Source organism: Aulostomus chinensis, chromosome 19, assembly GCF_037954235.1.
Source record: "Aulostomus chinensis isolate RoL2024-O1b breed Wild chromosome 19, RoL_Achi_v1.0, whole genome shotgun sequence".
Lineage (NCBI taxonomy): Eukaryota > Metazoa > Chordata > Actinopteri > Syngnathiformes > Aulostomidae > Aulostomus > Aulostomus chinensis.
The window spans coordinates 5377833-5402445 of NC_141338.1; the positions used below are offsets into that span (position 1 = coordinate 5377833).

A 24613-nucleotide genomic window follows, 5' to 3' on the forward strand; every position below is an offset into this window, starting at 1 on the left:
CTATCCCTAAGTCAGCATCATTGTAGTATTGCGAAACCAAATTCCAAGGGAATGAGAATCAAAGTTAATTAAGCTTTTGCTGCGGTTTGCACAAATAACAAGTAATGGGATGACTACTAATTAACCCTGAGAAACTGCTTCCTTTCGGTGCAGTAAGTGATATTTAGAACTATGTCTGCTTTTCCGTACACAATTAGCACTGCTCTTCCACGCATAACTAATGAACAAATGATAATGGTCTTGTAGTCTTTGCTAAATGCTAGAAAGTATTTGCTTTTGTCATGTGTACAAATATTGAAATGCTAACAGTGCATTTAAAACATGGTACCATCTAAGTGTGTGTTGTAAAGAGCTGGAAGTTGTTGCTAGAATCCAGAGGAGGCGGGATTTTTTTTTCTACTATTTCTGTGTTTTTTCTCCAGTTTTACCAAATGCCAGTTCAGTTATGCTATTGCCTTGAAAACTTCTAATTGACATTTGATCGCACAAAAAGGAAATGAGAAGGTCTGTCGCCCAATATATGTAATTAGTTCAAAGAAGTGTAAATAAAACAGTGTACTCGTTCATGTTAGCAATCCACTGATCCCAACAGTATCTGAATAATGGGATCAGTTCTACAAGACAAGGAAGCAGGCTAAATGCTAATAATAATAACTGTGATTTATCTGTTGCATTGGCTAGTGTCTGTTCATCAGTAAGCTAAAGGTCCTACATCCGTCTTTTAAGAGCTTCTCAGCACATTATGAGGGACTGCTCCATTTCTTTTTACAGAGACATGAATACATTAAACCTCAAAGACACTCTGAACCAAAGTGGCAACATGAACAGAGCAACAATGCCGGGGTAACGTGGCTTTACACATTGACAAATCACAGCGCTGTGATGCCGTGTGGAGCTCACAATCATGAAATGCTGACTCTTTTACCTGCCCTCATCACCTGATGGTATTTAATGTCTGCAACAAGCTCTGGCTCATTTTAGGACTTTTTAGCAATTGCCATTTGTGAGCCACATTGAGCCTTTGAAATTCAAGGGAACCGGACGTTCAACAAAGCTGACTTTCATCCAGGTTTTAGGTCTAATTCTTACTCTCGGTGGTTTTGAGCTTTGTAGATCTATAGACTGCTGTTGCAAAGGAGCGTATGAGGACAGGAGGCAGCTCAGCCTATCAATGCATCCGTCATTCAGTGAAGTGTCCGTTCCACCACATACCAAGGTACTAAAGTATGTGGGTATTTACACCAAGGGGCAATAATAGATTTGATTTGATATACCCAAGTATAATTAACTCAAGGATCGATTTTCCTCCCCTACATTGGCAACTCTGATCAGCTTACGGTGCTAATAATGTTCCAGTTCTGTTCAAAGCCTTGCTCTTTAAAGTTTAACTTAGCCCCCTGGTTTGGATCAGACTCATCCCAATGCTAAAAAGTTGGCAGGGTGCTGAAAAGGGCAGGGAGGGGCTGCGGGAGAGGTACGGGCCAGGGGGAAATGGAGAGCAGCGTAGCAGATTTTTTTTTTCAAAGTGGGGGACTTATCCCCTTCAGGCTGGGAGTTTGCTGATTTGGTTCCAGCTCCCACTCACCATACAACATATCGCTTTTCCCAATTTCTATTTGACATGAGAGGCGGAGGTACAGCAGCGGTCAATTCCCAGCTGAGAGTGTCCTTCTGCCCGAAGCCACGGCTCAATCTGAGGCACCCCCTCTGCCTCTCATGTCAAAGACAGACTCTTGAGCCTCGCAGGGCATTACGAGGACATCAGCATTTCTCAAGAGTAGACTGGAGAGATAACCTGGTGTTCAGAGCACAGGGATAAACTGTAAATCATGCAAAACAAAACACGCATGCATGACTAGCCGGAGAAGACATATATAGACGTGTGTTGTATGTTGAAGGATGAGAATAATCTCCTGTGTACTCTTTTTCTGATCTGACCACTTCCTTATTGAAATACACTACTTTACTTATTTCCTCTCAATTTCCTTCACCTCACAGCCCCACACTTTGTCTTAATTTGTTTCCACGCAACTGAGTTTGTCACCCCACACTTCACAGGTCCTCTCATAAACTGCAGACAAAAAAAATCCTGTCACTTCCAGGTAGTGTAAGACAAAATGAAAAATGAGCATCTGTTTTCACTTACAACTGCAGAGCATCAGGGCCATTTAGACTCGTCCAAACACCATTAGCCATTAGAGCTATTTCACACAGGGGCAAAGTCGATAAGCAAGGGCCGGAACAATAGCATGCCAGCCCAACTGCACTCAATTCTGCAACACTGTAGTTAGGGCTACCACAAAATAGCAGCTCCATGGACATAACTATGCTGCAAAAGCACACTGTCTGGAAATACTGAAGTGCACTCCAGCTCTGAGAGTGCAGAGATAAGGGTGGCTGGGGGAGAGAAAAGAAAATAAAGAAGCAAGGTAAAAGGTAAAGTCAGAGGGCATATCAGGTAAGAACACTTAATTTGGGACAAGTTACAAAGACACAACTACAGAAAAGGATCCACCCATTGGCCTATATTATCTCCTCCCTTTTTGTGCCACTGTGACAACACAGAACACCCTTTAAAGCAAATTCTTATTACTGACAGAGCCACTGCCATGCTGACGGCACCCGTTCAGGTGGTTAAATTCATCAGGAACACATGTGTAACTTATTCACACCAGATGTTCCACTAAGGAGCTTTGACCTTGTGATGCCCCACCGGTATGTCTCTTGGATCTCACAGGTGGTCTAAATCCCTAGAACCTCTCCTTTGATTCAGGAGGGTTGCTATCAAGCTGACAAAGCAAGACAGCCCCAAAGAAGCGATTCTTTAAAAGTAGTTCTAAACTTTTCCTGCCGTGGTCAGGCTATTTGAGGCACAGGGAGACCACATTGAGACTCAGAGGAAGACTCATAGGGCCCTGTAGTGTCATATCTCTTATATTTCTTGCTACCAACCAATTAAGTCATTTTCCTCACTTGCTGAAGAAAAGAGTAAAGCTTAAATGGGCTGTAATTTCACATTTTAACTCCTATGAAGCAGAAGTGACATGAAGTGCTTGAGATAATGCACCCGCAGGTGGCATTTTCGTAGAAGTCCATATAACACTACTGTAGGTCATTCGCTTTTCTACACAGTCTTAACCTACCTAGTATTTCCAAGAAAGGACAATAATGATTTATTTTGTCCTCAGATTATTTTGGTGGAAAGTTGTCATTTTTCTACGCTTCAGTTCTTCACTGGTGTCTGTATCATCATCAGCAATTGAAAGTGTATTGCTGGCTCAGTTAGCACCAGATGTCCTAAAATGTAAAGTCAAACACTTATGTTATGTCTATCCAATCCTCCATCTATTCTCTTGATGTTAATGTCATAGCAAAACTAATAAGAGTCTATTTATTTATTTAGCCACAGCTGGCTCAATTAGCATTTGCTCTGCTCCAAACACCTCAACTAATTATGTCCAAAATACATTTAATAGTGAGTTTGTAAAGTTGGTTAGTGTGAAATTTGCCTTTTGGAAAAGGTCCCAGTTTCCTGTAAAGAGCATTCATATAAGGTCAGTGTTCACACAAGTTCAGGCAGTCTGCTTTATTTTTGATTTCAGAATGGAGAAAAGTTACAAGCAAACACAAATGTGAGCTCAGTTATGCTACTGACAGTTTCTGGCGGGTTTTGTTAGACAGAAGGCTAACTTATTAGCGATGCAAAAAACTAGCAACATGAAAAAGACACATTTTCCAAATGGTGAAATATTGTTTGGTAAGAGCCGCCCTTGAAAACAGCCCCGTGTCAGCAAATCATCCAGAGCTTAGATGTCTCCTCCAGTGATAACATTAGCTGTGTGAGAACTTGTTTAAGGAGAAAACAAAACTCGTGTAACTAGCATTAGCATTCTTCATCACTAGCGAGCTACTGATGTTATCAGTGTGTTCTTCTGAATTTGTTGTCAGTGCTTTTCTTTCATTTCATCAAATTCTGTGGCTCCAAAGAGGAGAGTTGTAACCACAGAACAGTCACGTGGTTTGTAGTTAACATTCTCCTTCAGAGAGAGCGAGAGCACCGGGAGAATTCACATCTCGTAGCTGTCTTTTATTCATTTTATGTTAAACTTCTCCCGAGTCCGGTAGGGAGAACACCAAAGACACCTCCTGCCCCAAAAGCGCATGTCTTTAGAGCAGTTATTCCTGGGAGCTTTAGCAGCATCAATTCTATCCGTTAACTTCACTGCTGCAGCACTGCCATTGTGCATTGTGGTTTAGACACTTTTGCCGTGAGTGAACTGCATCATTGAAGGACTGACTTGCTAACTGGACTTCAAACCACAGCAAACACTTTAGATGAGAGCCAAGCTCGTGTGGTAAGGTTTAGGCACCGCCCCCCGCCCTCAGGGAAAGCTCATTTCTGTAATGATGGCAAAATGAACACGTAAGATGGTGTATTATATGGACTCCATTTTATTACTGAAGTAGCTAGCTCAGCTCGCATTAGCTCCTCTCATCAGGCAAATACATGTGTGGGTCTGTTATGGATGCTATGACGCACATTGAAGACGAAACGGTACTTGTGAGAAAAGCATGAATGACTTCATGCATCACACACACATGGACACAGACACACGGACACATTCTCATGTTTTTAGTCTGAAGCCCATCCTCTCCCATCTTCTCCTCTCCCATTGCCACACTTCAAAGACACCTCTGGGGAGAAGCTTCAAAACCGGCTGGATTAGAGGCTTTTTCAGGACTGCCACAGAGTCCCAAACCAGCCAAGAAACAGACAGAAAGTTTCTCTTCTGGCTATTTATTTTAAATTTAGTTCTGTTCAGGTGTAAAGGGTTCTCTGTGTTATTTGCTCTCCTCCTACATGGCCTCACTTTTATCTTCCACCCCTCTATTGCTCATCCCACTGTTTGCTTTTCCTCTGTTTGCCCCTTCACTTTCTTCTCCCTTTCTGGCTTCATCCTGTCTTTACCTTTGCAGCAGGCTCAAACAGAGGAGCTTAAATCATATCAGGGATAGGAGCTTTGCCAAGTGCCATCCATTATGCTGAAGTAGTGCTGCAGTGTTGGCTCTTTTCTCATGTGTGTTTTTTTCTCTTCTCTTTATATATATTTTGGCTTTTGTCTCCATTAATCCCTTTCTTTCTTCACCCCTTTCTTTGACATTAACTCAATATCCTACACCATACTCATTATCTCTCCATTACATCTGCTTTCTCTCCTACCTACCCCTCTCCTTGATCCTCCAACCCTCCATCTCCACTTCTTCATCTGACATCCTGGATCCGTCTGCCTCTCTTAACTAAGGCCAGTATCTTTGCCGTCTGCCTCCAGCAGCCAATAACCAAACCCCTCCTGTTGCTTTTCATTCCATTTTTTTTTTTAAAGAAGGTGACATAAAAAGACGTGTTATGACATCTGTCTCACCCTGTTGATCCTATCTTCTTCCCCTACCATTTTTGTTTTCCAGGAGTGGGTGACAGCCACTGACCTGCTCATCTCTTTGGACAGGCTTAACACCTTTGGAGACGAATTCTTCAAGGACATTAAAGTGTTACGCTCCTACTTCTACGCCATCTCTGATTTCTCCGTTGGTGGCAGGTAAGAGTCACCAGAACATGTGCCCTCTAGGACAATGTCACCCTGTACAACTGTTATTAAATCTATTTTGGTGTTGAACCCCGACACGGGACTCTGTCGAGGACCATAAAAAGGAAAGCTTGACATCTAGGTTATGTCGTTTCTCATGATTTTTCCAGATTTAAGAGCATCCTACTGCAAACACATTGCAAAACAGCCTCTTTCTTCTATGAAATGCATTCATTTAAAAGCAAACTCAGTTTTGCAGTAAGCTCAATTGCTGCCCCAGAAGAGGGAGGTGTGGATGGAGTATATTTTGACAGCAGGGCCAAGATGTCCTGCATGTGAATTAAGCTCCTAAAACAACTGGTTAAAGATGATGAAAGTCCATGATTTCGATTAAATGTTGATTAACAACTCTAATTTTCCACTCCATGACTGTAATTTTCAGTCACAATCCTTTTTTCAGGTATTTATTTTGAAGACTCTGCATTTGCACTCAACAGTTCATTTAAAAAATAAAACAAAACAAAAAAAACACCAGGCTTCATTCATGAAATATTCTTGCCCACAAATTCATAGATGTCAGGCACAAGGCGTTGCACTTACCATCAGGCTTTGCTTTGTGTCTCTTAGACAAAATTGAGGGTAAAAATAACCAGAAACATTTGTAATAATAAATCCTTTCTTGTGTTTATAACCATGGAAGCCTCGCCTTTGCAGCAAAATTTGTACTGTAGATAATCTAAATATTTTGCACATTCGGACAAAGACCCTGTCCCTGTAATAAAGATGCCAAAGACTACCAACCTCCACCATGGGTTGAAACATGCACCACAATTCTACAAACACATTTTTTTCTTCTGGCACTGCAAAACACAAAACATACTGTAACAATCCCCATGAACCCTTCACTTATGGATCCACAGATGATCTCTCTGCTCATGCACTGAATTATTTTGAAACCAACAGACCTTTTTATACAAATTTAAATATGCTTTCAATGTAGGAGAACACTTACGATTGTACTTGGTTGTCAGTCATGGCTAATTTGGGGTATTTGTCATCATTTTCAATTGCTATTTGATATGTGAGTCATTTTGAATCTTCTCATAACTCTTTCACATGGCATCTTACGAGCCTCCCATCAGGAACTCCTTTGTGTAAAATGTAGGACAAGCAATCAACACCTTATCCTAGACAGCTGTTTTCAAAAGTGGGGAAAAAAAAAACACCTTACTGTTGCCGTCTAATGAAAGTAAACCAAGATAAGCCTCTTCCATCCCCTTCTTGTTTTGTGTTGTTTATTACTCAGAGTAATGAGAGAAGACCAGCTGAGTGAACCTCAGCTCTGTGGAGAGAAGTGGTGGATTAAGTAGTCGGGATGAAGCCTTCAGAGAGAATATAAACTTGATCTGACACCTGTCATAAACACTCAGGATCACTGCAGCGACTTGACAAATTACCCGCCAATGCCATAGCACCGAGGGGAGAAACCCACATGACAACACGTTAGCCGTGCACGGCTGTTCTCTGTACAACACGCACCTTTACACCTCAGTGCTACACCTCGGCAAGCACGCCCAGTAGAGACACTGCTAAGAGGCTGTGATTTAATCATCAGTGCATCATACTGCCGAGGAGGGCTGGCTTCGAGACTGAAGAAGAATTGCTATAAATGTGGTGTTAGTGGCTCACATATGTGACCCGTCAGACATGGTTTACAGTATTCTGTTGTAAACATAATTTAAAAAGTTGAGCTGCACTAATTAGTATTTGTAATCACACTTGTTTCTATACTTCAATATGCAGCCATGACCATCAGAACGCATCGGAGTTCTGGTTCCCAACCCGTGGTTCCGAGTAAAAAAAAAAAGTGTTTGTTTGCTTTTTGGTTTTCAGAGTTACGTTTGCCAGCGTGATCTCATAGTTGAAATAACCTTGACCTATTAACCGGCTGGTTGCCCTCAGCACTGCTGTTAATGGGTGTGAATGTTGCGGCAGCCATTGTTAGCTGTCAGTTGCCATTGGTCAACCTGCTTTCTGGAGTCACAAAGAAGTAATTCAGGAGGGAAATAAATGTTTCTGTGAGCTCAAGACAACTATTTATGAGTACTTGAAAAGAAGATGATATCAGTGGTGTTAACAGGTCATGATAATTCAGATTAATGTCAAATATTTCAGTGAGATTGTGTTTCAATCAGCACATTTTGTATAAAATCGCAGTAACATACTTCCTGGTAAATTTATGACATAGTGTAATTTCAAATATAACAACACATTTTGGACGTGTCAGGACATTAGACACATTGACAGGTACATTTATCAAGTTCAGCTTAAATTTTATGCATACAACTATACAAAATACAGTGAAATACCGTGAAAGTGTATTAGAAGAATCAGACACTTAAAATCAAAATTTATTTTCCCCATTAAAGATTAGATAGAGGCAGGGGAGGTCTGAGGACAGATAGGAACTGCTGTGTTAGAATTAGAACCTAAGCATGCAGAGATCTGATATTTGGATCGGGGGCACATAGGTTGTTGTTGTCTTGGCGACAACAGAAATAACTGGGTCTGAGCTTCAGGCAAGCATATGTCTGAATCTGGGACAGCTGGCTAAATTTGACAGAGCCTGCCACTCAGTGACAAGTCCTTGTTCACTATCACAGACACTTGACAGAAGTCGGCAACACTGCAGGAAAGAGTGAAAAACACAAGGGGTGGGGGGGGGGGGGGGCGTCGCTGGCACCTTGGCTGTTCACGGGTAATGATAGGCTTTCCACACGTACAGCACAGGGGAGGCGAAAAGGGTAGATACAAAATAAATGTTGTGAACATTGTCAAATGTGAGGTTATCTCAAGATTATTGACATCTTACTTTTTTAAATAAGAAAGCAGGAAAATTGGAAGATGGCATGCTCAAAAAGATATATTTATGTAAGCAAGTACAGGCATGCACACAAACTTCCAATTTCTACTCGGGAAAAAGTGCGAGTGTATTAGCCTGAGTGCTCATTTGAATTGTGCAGTTGCTGAGGGGAAATGAAAACCCCACCGAGTCTCAGGCCATGTTTATGGTCGTGAAAGATAATAGGAAGTGACAACTCCTTACGGTGGAAGTACCTTCTCACTTTCCCCTCTTGTCTGCCTTCTACTCTTTTCACTGGGTACATTAACATATTGACTCAGTGAGAAGAAACACAAAGCGAGTGTGGAAAAGTTGTACTTGCAGCCTTTACTTAGCCACCTGCCTATGTCTCCCTCAGATGCAAGTGTAACGGTCACGCTAGTGAGTGTGTTGAGGGGAAACGCGGTGGCCTGGTCTGTGCCTGCCAACATCACACGATCGGAGATGACTGCCAGAAATGTCACCCCTTTTACCAGGACAGACCCTGGGCCAGGGCCACAGGGGACTCCGCCGGCGAGTGTTTGAGTGAGTAGCCTTTTTCTGTGTTGCTGTCACACAAACCGACTTGGTTTGTTGGAATGCTGAAAAAATCCACAGGGCAGTGTGGACTTAGAGTGACAAGTCTGTCAAAGGTTCCATAACATCGATCCAACTGGCATCAATCTCGCTCATACATTTGAAAGTTCCTGGTGTGTAGCTCTTACATTTCCTGTGTGAACTCTGGTAAACAGACTAAATCAGTGTGGCAATCAAGTGTTTATTGATTTTCATTATGTTCCAAATTCACTGTTGCGCTGCAATCGCATCCTGATTCTGACTTTTGAAAAAGCTAAATTCATTTTGTGGCTGTATTGAGAGATGTAATGACTTTAGGAGGCTGTGCCCGACATTAACTCTCTGATGAATGTGCTGGACTCTTCTTTTGTTGTTGTTTTTTAGTAATATTGTAGGTTTTTGCAGAATACTTTGCAACAAGAAAGCCCTCTGAGACCTCATATATCTGCCAGGGAGGCTATACTGACCTATTATAAAAACACAATATCATCAGAAAGTGATATAACGAATATATTTCACACATATTGTTGCAACACCGCGCTTGTGTGGGATACGGCATATTATTGAACTTTATCTATGTTGATATACCATCACAATGCCTCATGATGTCAACTGGAAACTTATCTGAAAGAAGAACAAAGAAGGAAAATGTTATTGACCTAGAACATTCTCCAGGATCTTACGGGCAATTTCATCCAGATTACATGTAAATGTCACCTACGTCGAACAAATGCCATTCAAAGCTGCTCGTTATTTTGAGCTATCATGCTAGCCATGACTTATTTTTCTTCTTTTATGCAGTGATATGGTGGTTGGTATCAACAAACAAAAGTATCGAACACACACACACACACACACACTCACACTGGTGATCACATTAGCGGAGGTAATAAAATGTAAATTCTAAAATTAAAAACACAAAATCTCAGCAAAATGTTGACAATAATGCACGTTTTTTATGACACTGAATGCACAGGCATACGCACCCGGTTGCACGTCACATCCCGTCACCTTCTTAAAATAATTGTCTGAGTAATTTTTGACAAAAACTAAAGACTAAAGACCAAAACAACTCCTTATGATGGTTTATCTCAAGTTTTTTTGTGTTTTCAGAAAAACTTGAAAAATGGCTTTGGCGATTATTTTAAGAAGGCGACGATCCTTTTTTAGTACTTTCACTCCTTCTTGACTACGTGGTACAGTAACAGCACCTTGGAGAAGCACTCAGTGTCAGAATATTTTGTGGATATTTATGTCTGAGTACACACAGATTTTTGAACGCACATATGTCTGCTGGCATCTCCACTGTATGAATTTGCGTGAGCATCACTAGGTTCGCCTCATCACGCCGGGCACTGTTACTGAATCCTTTCAAGGATGAATTGTAATTGGCTGAGGCAAAAAAAAAAAAAAAAAAAAGCATAAAGGAAAGTGTCTCACAAATTGTTTTTGTTTTTTGATGAATTCTATTAGGGAGCAAGCTTGTTTTAATTACTCTTACTCTTCTCCGTTCCAAGCAGATGGCATCTTAAATGGCGTACTGCACCCAGCTTCATCAGTGCAATATGTTAATAAATAAAAATGCAGCAGAGAAAAGACACAGAATGCAGAAGCATAAAAATGAACATTGACATGTGTCTTCTGAGGTAGTTCTGGCTCACTGTACCAACCTTTTTTCAGTGTCAGTGTCAGACCCTGGAACAACCGCCATAATATTCTCTTCGTGTTTTCGGCAAAACAGTTTTGAACAAATTCTGGAAGCGATAGTGATCTGTGTTTTGGAATGGAGTACAGCAAAAAATAGTAATTGAAAACTAAATGAGAATGATTTGAGATGAAATAAGATTATAATCTGTGTTTAATTCCATTTAGTAAACTACAGTGTCAGACCGGGCAGTCAGCACAGTGATGGTAAAGGTGTTGTTTACAGCGTAAAGAGGTGATATTCTTATCATTTTGGGCAGACTTATAATTTGTGTGTAGCATTATTTTTAATGCATGTGCTTGGCCATTGGGAATCCGAATGCTATTGTGTAGCTCGATTAGGTGAGAGTTTAGTATATTTTTCAGTAATGAGTATCCATATTGCTGCTATTACATTACGACCTTTTGTTGTTGTAAAAGTTCAATTAAAATTCGTCGCCGGTTTAAGTGATGCAGTCAAACGAAGGTTAAAAAAGATAGTCGTTTCAATACTAGACAGCAGGGAGATCTTGTTAATGAGGACTTCAGATCTGATTTGGACTTGATTGAAGAGTTTAAAAAAAGAGGAGCAGTGGTGCTATAGTGGGAAGTGGTACTTTAGCATTTCAAGATGATGTCACTCTTTGCGTCTCTGCTCTAAAGACCTATCTGTCTGTGAGTATGAGAATATTCTCAATCAAGTATCCTCTCCACTTCCCCTCTCAATTTCATCTTCTCTCCCTATGACACTAAAGAGGCTGATAAAAAAACATTTGCTATATAGAATATGGCCACACATCATAATATTGATTGTCACAGACCTTTTGGTAACGTGATCCAGAAGGAAAACATGAATATCTTCACCACACAAGAAAATCAGCTTCACCACACAAGAAAATCAGCTTCACAGCGGTCTGCCACAAACACACCGAGTCTGTATCTATTCCTGTCTTACTGCTCTGATATCGCATCAATATTTAAAATACATGGTAACAACTATGATGTGATCCTTAAGGCTATCACATGAAGCCCATTTTGATAATTAGTTATGGCAAGTAATTACAGCAATATTCTTTTTCATCGATCAGTGGATGGATGGAATGTTTTACTTGCTCATTTGCTAATTTTCCCTTGATTTTTTTTTTTTTTTTGTGCTCATCTATTGAGGACAAAATGATCTGTAGTAAAAGATTATTTCTTTTTTGTTTTTGTTTTTTAATCTCACGCTTGGTTTCATTGTTTCCCATGGACAAAGTTAATACATTTAAAGGGATAGTTCACCCAAAATAAAGATTCAATCCTTATCTCTCTGGGTGAAGTTGTTGTGCAATGATCTCCCCAAAATTGAGTTAATTGAGACCAATTTTCAAACGTTAAAAAAAGTGTAATAAAACCATGACATGGCACCATACTGCTCACTGTAGATTTTAGACTCTTGCCGTGATGCCAGTTCGTTAGCCTGTAGCCTGTAGCTCCCAGTGATGACATCATGTTTACGACCTCACTGTAGCTTGTAGCTCCCAGATATGATGCCTTGTTCTTAGTGATGTCAAAACCATGATGACAGCCATCTGACACCATGGCTTGGTGAACCTCTGTCATTCGTGGTGATACCCCTCTGAAAGCTGGTCACGAACAGGTCGCAGTGCCATACGTGATTGAAAGTCAGTTTGATTTTGTTAATCGACTGGATTCTGTGTCAATTTGGCCCCTGCCTGATGTGCTCTATGCTAGAGGGAGGGAGGGAGAGGGATAGAGAGCAAATATCTTCTACTGCACTGAGGCCCACGTCGTATTTTTATTTTAGAACATGATGTTTTAGTAAGCCTTTTATAAGCGCTGAGTTAGATAAACTACACGCATGCCATTTACTTGACTTCAGCAGCCTGTTGGACTTGAGGTTGACATGTGATTACTTAAGCTTATATATTTTGTGCATGCATTACGTTTGAGGAATATAAAACAATATTTTAACTTTGATTATCTATTTGATAAGCATACATTTTTATATGCATTTTTTTCACTGCAATGAGAAACCCGAAGACACTCACACACGAGGATACATAACAACTAATATTCAAGTCCTTCAAACCTGTTAGCACAATACTACAACAACGATAGACAACACAACAACAGAACCGACAGATATGATTGTGTCCATTGTGCATTCATGCAAATTAGACGCAGCAACCAATTTAGAAACACTTTGCAACATCAATTCCAATTATTGTTGCACAAAAGAAGACATTTTGAAAGGTGGTGGTAAGTCAAAACATGTGTAGCGCAATTATTTTAGCTATTTACAATGATGGCTTTCACTGCTGTTAAAAGCTGGCAATTTACAACATACAGTATCTGGTGAACGTGTCAGGCATCTTTTTCAGGCAATATTTTAGCAAATGGTCTTTTAGCAGGGAGACAAAACTATAACAGACTCATGACCTTTAGAGGCACAAAATAAGACAATAAAATAAAATCTGAACTTTATAAAATAAACACAAAGTGACATGGAGTTGCAATATTTCCAGTGTGATGCTACAGATTGGGAGTGTAACACCAGCAGGTCAAACAGAAGGTGTTGCTTTTTTGTTCCTGTATTCTGTGTTTTTCAAACCTAACCCCACTTTGACATTGTATATATCACACTGTGGATATTTGAAGGTTTGTTGTAAGCCCTCCATTTCAATCATTATGATACCACCTTTACTATAGGACATGTGCTTTGATAGAAAATTCAAACTGATTAGTCAACATTTATTATTTAAAAAAGGCTCCATGGTATTCATTCTTGCCAAAAATGTCAAAATAATTTCAAATTCAGCTCTGATTGGTAGTGCTATGACTCGTTATATTCTAGCAGCCCGATTTCTGCTAATTTTCATGAGTGTCCATCTTCCCGTGTTGTCCTCCATCTTTGTGAAGACACACAATCTGATTTTTTACAGAAATTGGGAAAGTTCACAGTTTATTCACATGTAGTCAATTGTGTTTAATGGAGATTTAACTTGGCTTGTTGTTTAATGGGAGGAAACAGTGATGTCCGTATGTACCCCCCAAAAATTGTATCCCCTCCAAGTTCTCCATCAACAATAAATCAGTGTTTTTTCTGTCTTTTGTTTTCCACCTGAATTCCACTCTAAATAAGTAAATGCACCAAGTACTAGCCAATCCGTGGCAGCAGGATGGTCTTCGGTTAACACTTCATTGTAGCCTCCTTAATTTGCTGTTTTGCAGGTGGTAAATTGAAGCTTTGGGAGGCTTTTCATGTCTGTATCAGTATCAGCTGAACTTGTTGGAGCTATTTTTCTTGGTCATTTCACTTTCTGGCTGCTAATTTTTAATTTTTTCTTCCTGTTAGTTTTGTGCATGAACTGAAAATGTATGTAGAGAAATATGCAAAAGGGCATACAAGAAGAGTGTGTGCGTGTGCGTGTGCGTATCAAGGATGTAATGAGATGTCATTCTCATCAAGATCAATCCCCTCAGAGACTGGAATCATTCATAGACCAAGCAGCTTGCTGCAGCTCTTTAATTGTTTATTTGATGTTGTCATTGGTTATAGCTTGAGGCTATTTACAAAGGGTCAGCTCTTTAAATCCTGGATATATCAGACACTTGGTTGAGTCTCCTCTGTGAAATATGCTGGATATTAAGATATTAAGGCACAATTCTCTTTGGTCTCCTCCGGTTGTGCTTTTTTTTTTTTTTTTTTTTAAGTTATCCTTGCCTTGTATCATGATGTATGCTCGATGAGCTTTTATTCCACAGAAAGATCTATAACTCCAATGTTTCTAACCCAAAACATCCTTTACATATAACACATGTGCAGTATTTACATTTTAATTTAGTTGAGCAGCATTACTTTTTGGGAGAAACTGATGTATCCCACATTCACTGGTAGCATGTGGGAAAAAAAGTATTATATTACTCAATTATTATATTAAATAGGAAATGTATTCTCTCCTCACAATGCCCTCAACGATAACACACCTTTTATGCATGTTGTGCTCAGCTTCTTTGCTCTAGAGATTCTGTAATTAGTTAGAATAACACTTTTTTTTAACCAATTATGTCAACGTCACTGAGTAATTAGGGTTTGGGAGGAATGTCACTCTGATGTGCCGTTAGCTCCCTGCAGCGGTATGTGGCACGCTTTAAATAAGTGAACGTCCTTTACTTTCAAGCGCTCACCAAACAAGTTCACACAATGCTCATTAAGCTCATCGCCACCAGGTAAATCTTTCTGCGCTTCACAATACGTGGAGTTGGTATCTCTGCTGTCAGTCCTGTGCCGCGGGGACGACGCACACTGAGCGTCCTCTATGGGCAAAGCATGACCACCACAGACTGACACCGGCTGAGCAGGCTACCTCCAGTTAGCGCTCTGTTAGCTCGAATGTTGACGGTGTATAATGAAATGGGTCAAGTTTGAGTACGGTAATGGTGGCTGTTACAGATTTTTCTTTTGAAATCCCAGTAGGGAAATAAGCAGCTGAGTGGGCTTTTTTTTTTTTTTTTTTTGTATTTTGCTCTGTGTAAATTGATTTCTTAGTATAAAGGGTCAGAGTAAATAAGATTTTTCCATTTATAGCTTTAAATTGCTGTAGCCCTCAGAAAGCTTGAGGAAGCATCTCCATATATGAACCGACTCAGTTGTGCATTTTTTTGACACACGTGTCGCAGCTGCATTAACTACATTATTTATAAGTATTTGCCACAAGAAAAAAAAGATCCCATCCAAATCTTAATGAAGCCAACTCATCCTGAGCTGTACGACATTTTAAATTAGCTGTATTTGAAATGCAGAAGTAGAACTCCTCAAACTATATCATGATTCTCAAAGTGTAGAATTTTTCTAAAGGACTTATTGTGAAAAATGTATGCCCATTATCCATTTCAACCCTGAAGTAGGAATGATGAGATTTATCTTTATAAGGTAAAGAAAATTGTCCAATTCATCACCTGTTGCTACAATACATCAGAATACATCAGTCTGAGCCGGTTCTCTGGCAGAATACAAATAGTCACCTGTCCACATCCTTCCACTTCATTTCCTGCCGAGTCCTTCCCACATCCACTCTCACATGCTTGAGTTCACACGTTCCGCATCACAATTGCTTCCCATGTAGCGTTCTCTGTGTGAACTCTGCTTCCTGTCCTACAAAACATCAGGGCAGAGAATGTAGTGCTTGTTTGACGACAGCGTTATTTATCAAGCAAAATCAATGGTGCATGGAGGTGGAAACTTTGACTCACTTTTCCTCCTTTCATTCTTTCACCAAAGGTACCACCAACACCACTGTTTAGTTCTCGCGTCTCTTAAATTATTCACTCTTATGTTGTCCAGGACCTCAGGGAGATCATGTGATCTTTTATCATTTTCTTTGTTGTCACTTGCTGATAAGCACCTTTGGTTCCTAGGAGAAGATTCCTCAATCCATCATTACTCTCCTCTGACTTCTGTGTTAAATGAACATCTCACTCAGGATTCAAATCAGAAAGTGTTCTGTCTTACTATCTGTCCTCTTGTGCGCAATGTTTGGGTTTAAAAGGTCTAGACTGCATCCTTTATTCCAGTTTCATGAGGAATATGAGAGGCCGTCAGATGTCATGTGACACTGTGCAACGATAGAAACATGTCCACCGGTAGACCCATCCATCCATCCATTTTCTGTACCACTTATCCATTAAGAGTTGCCGGGGGCTGGAGCCTATCCCAGCTGACATTGGGCGAGAGGTGGGGGTTCACCCTGCGAGAGGCGGGGGTTCACCCTGGACGGGTTGCCAGTCCATCACAGGGCCATCAGGAGCTATTAGCGGTTCAGTATCTTGCTCAAGGACACTTGGACATAGCCTTTATTCAATCTCAGAGACCAAGACCTTCACTTGGACATAGTCAGCAGGGGAAGTGAGGATCGAACCAGCGACCCTTCAGTTGCTTGACGGCCACTCTACCTCTGAGCCATGCCGCCACCTTCCGCCATCAGAGATCTGGCAAAACTGCATGGAATGTACATCACTGCCAACTTCATGTCATGTCTGAATCCTCATCCTCCTGTCTGTGTTCTCATCGCTGTGCCCTTGTTTTACTGGTCTAGCTGGTCTTGTTCTTGTTTATTTTGATCGTTACAGTACTTCATATCCTGCATCTTTATCCTGCACAGTCTTATCATCTCACTTTACTACGAACAGCATATGATTAAAGTATGTGCATGTCACAAAACGCTGAACTATTCCTTTAATAAAGTAAGTCAAACACGCTGAAATGTAATAAACTCTGAGCTGTTTGGAAAGATTAGATATAAATCACATAAATCAGGAGAGCCATGTTTGTGTGTATAACAGTAGATTTCATCACCCAACATTCCTTGATCGTGTTACAAAGACGTAAGCAGGCCAGCTCCTCTGGTGTAAACAATGTTGGAATGATCTGGTTTGCCATGAAGCGTCTTATCAAAAAAAAAGAAAAGAAAAACAACCCTATCACGTCTTCTCTGAAGGTAACAGTCTGAATAGGATGCGGGTTAAGCAGAGGTCTGATTTGTCTGTTGCAATACTCTTATGGTAGCAGATATATGCTCCACGAGCCCTCATAAAATGTTTTCTTATCACTGCTGGTGTTCGTCTTTCTTAGCCGGTCTGACATCTCATTTATCCAGCAAATTAGGAGAAAAAATGAAATGTTTTTGTGCCTGGAAGGAATGTGGACTCTCCGCAATGGATTTTGCAACACTCCAACCAAATTATTCATAAAAAGCGGAGAAGACAATAAGATGGCAGATTGCATCACCTCTCATTCAGGTGGGATGGCAACCTCCTTTAGTCTACTGGATCTCTGAAAACCAGCGCAGTCCACAATTGTGAGAGGAGCTCTTAAGGAATACATTCTTTTTATTCTCAATAGCTGTAGCTCCATAATGCCAGGCTTTTGCTGTCATAAACGTAAAGACAGCTCATTTGGCCTCACTATTTTTCCCCCTCTTTCATTCATTGTTCCTATCATTTCCTTTTCATGTTTTTTTGCTCGCAATCGGATTTTTGAATTGCCCTTTCGTGTGTCCATCTAATTCCCATCAAAGCAATACCTTTTTAACGCCTCAAACGAATTTCTTCAGCCTCAGTTCAAATGTTCACAGAGATTCGAGGATTAACTGACTTTGGCAGACAAACGTCTTTGGTCGCTGTGACCTCACAAAACATGTGAAACCACTTGTTGATATTGTACCTTAGAAGGGCCTCAAAGGAATTCTTCCAGATTTGGCGGAGGTTCACTTTGACTCAGGGACTTGATGGTTTCAACGTGACAGTCAAGGGTCAAAAGTCAATGCGACTTCAGAAAAGATGCTTTTGGCTTTGTGAAAATTAAATTTCATCAGCACATCCAGGAAACCTGCCACAAACATTCACTGGACTCAAGGGTGAACTAATGAGATTTTGGTTTTAAGGCTCAACGTCTCTGTGACACATTTTACTACCTCATGGATATGATATCTCAGAATAACTTCAAAGTTCACTAAGACTCAGGGACTAAATACTTTGATCTAAATCCATGGAGATGACATCATTATGGTCAGAAAACACTTTTTTTTCAACATTTTTCTGGCCTTTATTCAGTCTCAGAGACCAAGACCTTCACCAGTAAGAGACCCTTCAGCCCACCTCTGCACCTCAGTATGCACAAACACTGACGTCATTCACAGTTGAACTGATGTCTGTTGCTTTCTGTTCAAAGGTGATAGCACACAGAATGAGGCTGACGAGATTTGAGTGCCATGATTTTAATAATAAAAGCGTGATATTCAGCTGCAGTCATCCACTTCACATCTCTATGACTTCTTGTAATGGTTTTCCATGGTACGACTAAGACTTTATTTGGGTGTGTGTGCTATTAAAAGCACTGCAAATAGAGATGAACATGGCTTTCACAATGTATTGAGGCTAATCTCTGTGAGACAAAGCCCCGAGGAGCATTATGAGGTATACGGGTATGATATGCAAATTAAACACTCCTTAGAAGCCTTCAACAGGACTCTTATGCACTGCAGGAGCAGCCTCCAAGGGAAGGTTAGTGTCACTGACTCATATTCATCGTGAAGGCACTGGGCCATCCCCTCTTCTGTACAGGGACAATGCAGGACGTTTTACTGTCATTGAGAAATACACTTACAGTTATACAGGGGCTGCAGAGATGGGTGACTCTGCCACCAACATATTTTTTTATCATAAATACTTAATTTGGTTTCAAGATGTCAGAACAGACCTTGTGTTAAGCTAGCGTGTAATGTCTTGGTCTTGTCCTTATGTGTTATGATATTATTTATGGCTTTAAGGGAACATAAGAGCAGACATATTGAGTTAGGCATTTTAACCATTACATTCCTCTTGCCTTTTTGCAATTGAAGGTGTTTTAGAATTTTATTAAAAAAAATTTTTTTTTTAAAAAGATCTTTATGGTCTATTTTATTATGGGCAATTTATTTTACTCCTAATGAGATCGTATTGTATCAAAAGACTTTTGAATCAGTCCAAAAATTCATTAGAAAACGTCTACGAGGCACTAAATCAAGTGAGAAGCAGGAATCAAATTATTCTTGAAGATTTTCATGCTATCTGACCTTTATTCTTTCCTTTTTTTTTCAGTCAGTGGAAGTTTTCTCTTGCTTCCAAATATTTTTGACTGGGGTCTGTAATATCGCGTGATGCACCAAGTATAAACCTAAAAAGTGATAGAAATGCCCACTTAGCCCCATTTGGGAGGCTATTTTTTCTTTTCTTTTTTTGACTCCTAGATGGGCAGAACACTATGGAGAGAGTTGCAGAGGTCTGTTATTTAGCTCACTCTTTAGTTAGCCTGTTAGCTTATGGTTGCTAGCACATGGTCCACGGCCTGTCCCAAATTCTACATCATAAGTTAATTTGTATTCATTGCATTTGGGACTAAATCTGGACTGAAAATACGTATAAAGAGGAAATTAGCAACTGAGATGTGATAGAAAATTTCTTATTTGAAGTCAAACATGATCATTCGTACCTGGGCTTTGACATGATTTTGTTTGTGCTGCACAAGGGTACATTTAGGCAGCTAACAACTAATAACACAAAGTACAAAAGAAGCAGAGGACATGTTGTCCAGGTGTTTTGGTTCATGGGTGTTCATACCGGCACATCCAAGTGCACGAAAATGCACATGAATCCTACCTCAGACCACCTGTTTATGCGTTTTGTGCTATGACGAGATTGAAAAGTGTTCACACAGTTTAAACTAACTAGACTGTAGAGTCCAAGTCCAAGCGCCATCACAATACACATTTAAACAATCTAAAATTATGTAAATGAAGTACTGAAACATCAGCAGAAAGTAAACCATGAGTATACCTGAAGTTAAGTGAAACAGATATTTGATATAATATTCAACTTCTCAAGATAAGCTTTCATCGAGCTTTCTCTTACTCGCTAAGACATTGTTGATCACTTGCATGCACATGCAAGAAGAAATTCATGAGTGGCCCGGCTGTTGCTTGCAGTGCTGCCACCTGGCTATCAGCTAGCCTGACCAGCAGTGGCACAACCACTTGCTGGCACGATACAGGAGGAATGGATGGGAGCTGACAAGAGGAGCTGGCTGGTTGTATTTGTGCTCTAGTTGCCCACCAGCACCAATCAGAACTGAGTCATTCTGCAGCGTGTCAGATTCTGTTGCTTCATGGTCGGAGGGATTGTGGATGTCATCACAAGGGGCTCTGCATTTGTCAAATAAATGTGTTCAAAAGGCACTCCTAAAAGTGCAAAGGCTACCAGCTCCTGCAGTAAATTTTCATTCCATCCATCAGAGATACAATTTCAGAACGGATCCCTAAAGGTGCACAAATCAATATCTTCTAATGAGAAATAGGTCCAAATGTTTAAATGAATAGCTCTTGGTATTTTTTTATTCTTTATTTTTTTTTATTTTTGGGTTTTATAGCCTGCATCATTCTCAGCAATAGCATGACACAGCAGGTTGGAAGCTGCTTCCATCAGAAAAGAAACTATATCAATTACATATCAAAGTAATTTTACACTTTCTATAATAATTCAAAAGCTACAGTAATTTGATAAATGGCTTCATTTCATTTTACTTTAATTACAGCTTCATTAAAGGTTCCTATTTCTATAACTGTGATCAACACATTTTTAGACCACGGTATAAAACACTATTTCATTATCATGTAAATCTTCCTTAATCCAGAGTGCCTGAAAAAAACACATGCCAGAAAGAATGCTGTGAAAGTGATCACCAACTGAGTTGTCATTATCTGTGGGATTACTGCACAGCATGTTTCCGAGTGACAGCTGAGGCAATACTGCAAACATTCCAGATACAGTGATTCACTTCTCACTTTCCTTAATTTGGAGCACAATTACAAACCTTTAAAAAAAAAAAAAAGATTTGAAAGTGGGAAAAGTACAGGGTCTTTTAATGCACTGAAAGAGTGAATGTTAAACGATAAAATTGAAATTAGCATTAGCTAATTAGCAACATTAGCGCCTGTGTGCAAATTAATTTTCAGTGACAGAATTGAAATTTTATGAAGCATATGGGAATACTTGAGGTCTAATAAAGCCTGTACCAGGAGAATTTAGATGTGCATATCAGCAATGTAAGTACATGATTTATACTTCTGTGTAGAGCTGGAGCCATAGGGAGCTGCAGTATAGCTGCTCAAGGTGAAGTTTCTAGAAAGTTAATTAATTGATAAGTTTTCTCAGACGACTTAAAGGTAAAGTAACAAGTCTGTTTGGAAAATGAAATGTGTACAAAATCAATGCAAGTATAGAAAGTATAATTCTACTTATGTATAGAAACAAAGTATTTGTGATTCACACCAAATTTGAAAACGTCAAATAAAAAAACAAGCTCTTTTTATGTGACACAGTTCAAACAAATGGCTTTTAAGAAGCAAAATGTATTCATATACTGAGAGAAGAAACAGTTAAGACAGGAATAAAAGATTAAACAACCACATCCGGGTATCCGGGGGCAGCATAGCTCAAAGGTAGAGTGGCCGTTTAGCAACCGAAGGGTCACTGGTTCGATCCTCACTGCCCCCGGTGACCATGTCCAAGTATCGTTGAGTGAGTTACTGAAACCTTAATTGCTCCTGATGGCCCTGCAATGGACTGGCGACCTGTCCAGGGTGAACCCCTCCTCTCGCCCAGTGTCAGCTAGGCCTCCCCCAGCCCCACCCACCCACCCACTATAAACGGACAAGTGATGTAGAAAAAGGACGGATGGGCAACAAGAACCTCAATAAATGTAACTGGCAAGAAATGGCTGCAAGAAAATAAAACACACAAATACAATTATTAATGACAAATGACTTAAGAGAAAATGCTTCTAATAATAAAAAAAAAATGATTGAAAAAAGTAAATATCACGTGAAATTTTAAAACGGTACATAAAAGTCGGACTGAATTAAATGGCTTTTTGGGTTCTGCTTAAAAAAAATTCCACCTCTTGTTTTAATTAAAGTGTTATGGTGTCAGCCAGTTTTGGCATCGGTAGAGTGATATTAGACGTAAAACCTGCAAACAAATCTGCACAAACCTACACATTTCATCTCATTTATGTAAAACAAGCAGACACCGGAAATAAGTGTCAGTGGTTTATCAAGGATTCACCTTGGAGGATCGATACTGAAAAAAATATCCACACTGAGGCGTAAATCCCGAAACACACTGCTGATTCAAATCATGCAGAGTTTAATTTTAATGTCAAAAATTTACATCTCACATTTATAAGCCTACACAAGCACTTTACAGAGGTGTCAACAGCTCAGCAGCTTATTGCTGGACACGATTTTCAAATTATGATTGTTTCTGGGGCTTTAGAGGTCTTTAAAAAAAAAAGGCTCTCGTAAGGAGGGAACATATTGTCCCAATCAAGGCTGATGCGAACCTCCCTCCAGCTCCCATGACTTCAAAAAAACCAGCCTCAAAACTGTCGAGTGAAATTAGTCATTGTCATGTAAAACTGAATTTTAAATGATCCATTGCTCGTTACTGAGAAATTGCTGGTAGGTGACACTGCTGCCCGGCAACAAATGACAGGCTGGAGTTTGTGATTATATGTTACAGTAATTGCCATAACAATATTTTCACCTGATAACGTGTCACATGTTTAACTGCTAATTATGCAATGATGATGATCAACTGGTTACTGGTCTAAATTAATATGATTACGTCAGGATTTGTGAGAATTATTGATATACTCGCAATTGCTCCGTTCATGCATCATAATACTTCATCTAGATTGTTTTTTTTTTTTAATGAGATGAGCGCTGCAATCATGCCTTGCTACTAGAGAAGAGTAATCATATAGTTAATACCAGTGCAGCAGAGAGTTTGATTCACAATAAAATGGCCAATTTCACCTAAATCCCCCCTCAGGGTAACTGGTAAACTAAGGAGGGATTTGATATGAGGGGTATGAGCTGTGGTGGTGCGTTATCAGCTGAGTAATTTGCTCTTGTATAAACATGAATTACTGTTATCTAAGTGCCCCCTGACAGCCGATTGGCTCCTCATTAGGCCTGTGTGAAATGAGATTAGCAACGAGCCTCTAAATTATGATCCAATCCCAGAACACATAATCTCTCACACATATACCCTCCCTGTGTCTCTTCCCTTCTGTCTATTTCTGTCTGCTGCTCTCCTTGTTTCCTCTTTTTGCCTTTTTTCCCATCCCCTGCGGCTGCTTTCTCCGAGTTCCTCACATCTCTCCTGACTTGACCTCTTGCTCTCTCTCTTGCTTGCTTTCTCACCCGCGCCTGCAGAGTGCAACTGCAGCGGGAGATCAGATGAGTGCGTGTTTGACATGGAGCAGTACCGGAGCACTGGCAGCGGGGGGCGTTGTTTGAGCTGCAGAGATAACACTGACGGGGCCCACTGTGAGCGATGCAAAGAGAACCACTGGAGGTCTTCTCCTGAAGAACCTTGCCTACCCTGCAACTGCGATTTGAATGGTAAATAGAAAAGCTTTAATTGTTTTGATAATCACTTAAGAATCCTAATTAATCCACGCCAAGAGCATTACTCCTGTGTTGCTGGCATGAAAACATTTAATTAAGGTTAAACTGGAAAGCTGTATTGGCACAATAAGGTACCAAAAGCAAGATTTGGCAACAGATTGAATGTTTTTTTTTTTAATTTATTGGATTAATTGTTGCAAATTTTGTGGCCAAGTGTTTCTTTAACAGCACTGCATTAATATTTACACTCAACCCATCAACAACTGCCAAAGAATCTTATTCATAATTTATACAATCTACTCACGCTGTGCATATTTCTAGTTTCCCCAATGACCATTAAAAAATCCATTAGTTTTTTCAGCCTTAGAGTTGTAAATTGATCCAATTGACTGACTGAATGTTATCAATGAGGAGACTCACTGCTCATTAAACACTAATTTTAGTGACTTTAAATGTTTGGGCTCCTTCGGGTGAAGAGAAAAATGAACAAATACATCACATTCTCCATCCCTCTGTAATTCCTTAATGGTGTTTGGTGACTTGGCCTATTATAGAGTGCCACAGGGACGACAGATTTTGAGTTAGCCTCACCATGATACACTGCTACATTGCTAAAAAAACAAGCTCTGTGGTGAAGCTGAATGCAGGAGATTTACATGATTTGTTTCGCAAGATACTCTCAAATTTTTGACACGTAAGCACAAAGCTAACTTTATAACTTCACACCAACACCACAAGCGTCCGTTTTCATTGTGGGGACACATAAGCACTTCAGAATCCTGGTGTCTACCTGTGTATTTTATGTGTAAAACACACAAAGATAAATAATTGAAGCTTCAGTGAATCAACCTTATGTCAGGTGTTTGACCGAAAACTTG

The 24613-nt window shown here is 40.0% G+C and overlaps 1 protein-coding gene across 2 annotated transcripts in view; it reads left to right on the plus strand.

Annotated features, from left to right (window-relative positions):
* The window catches only part of lamc3 (laminin, gamma 3), a 110323-nt gene that overhangs the window by 20742 nt on the left and 64968 nt on the right, over positions 1-24613 (plus strand). For both annotated transcript variants that reach the window (XM_086187274.1, XM_086187275.1), the window contains exons 3-5: positions 5467-5597; positions 8846-9012; positions 23541-23729. In XM_086187274.1, coding sequence (XP_086043400.1) covers positions 5467-5597; positions 8846-9012; positions 23541-23729 — 487 coding nt within the window. The remainder of the gene's footprint in view (positions 1-5466; positions 5598-8845; positions 9013-23540; positions 23730-24613) is intronic.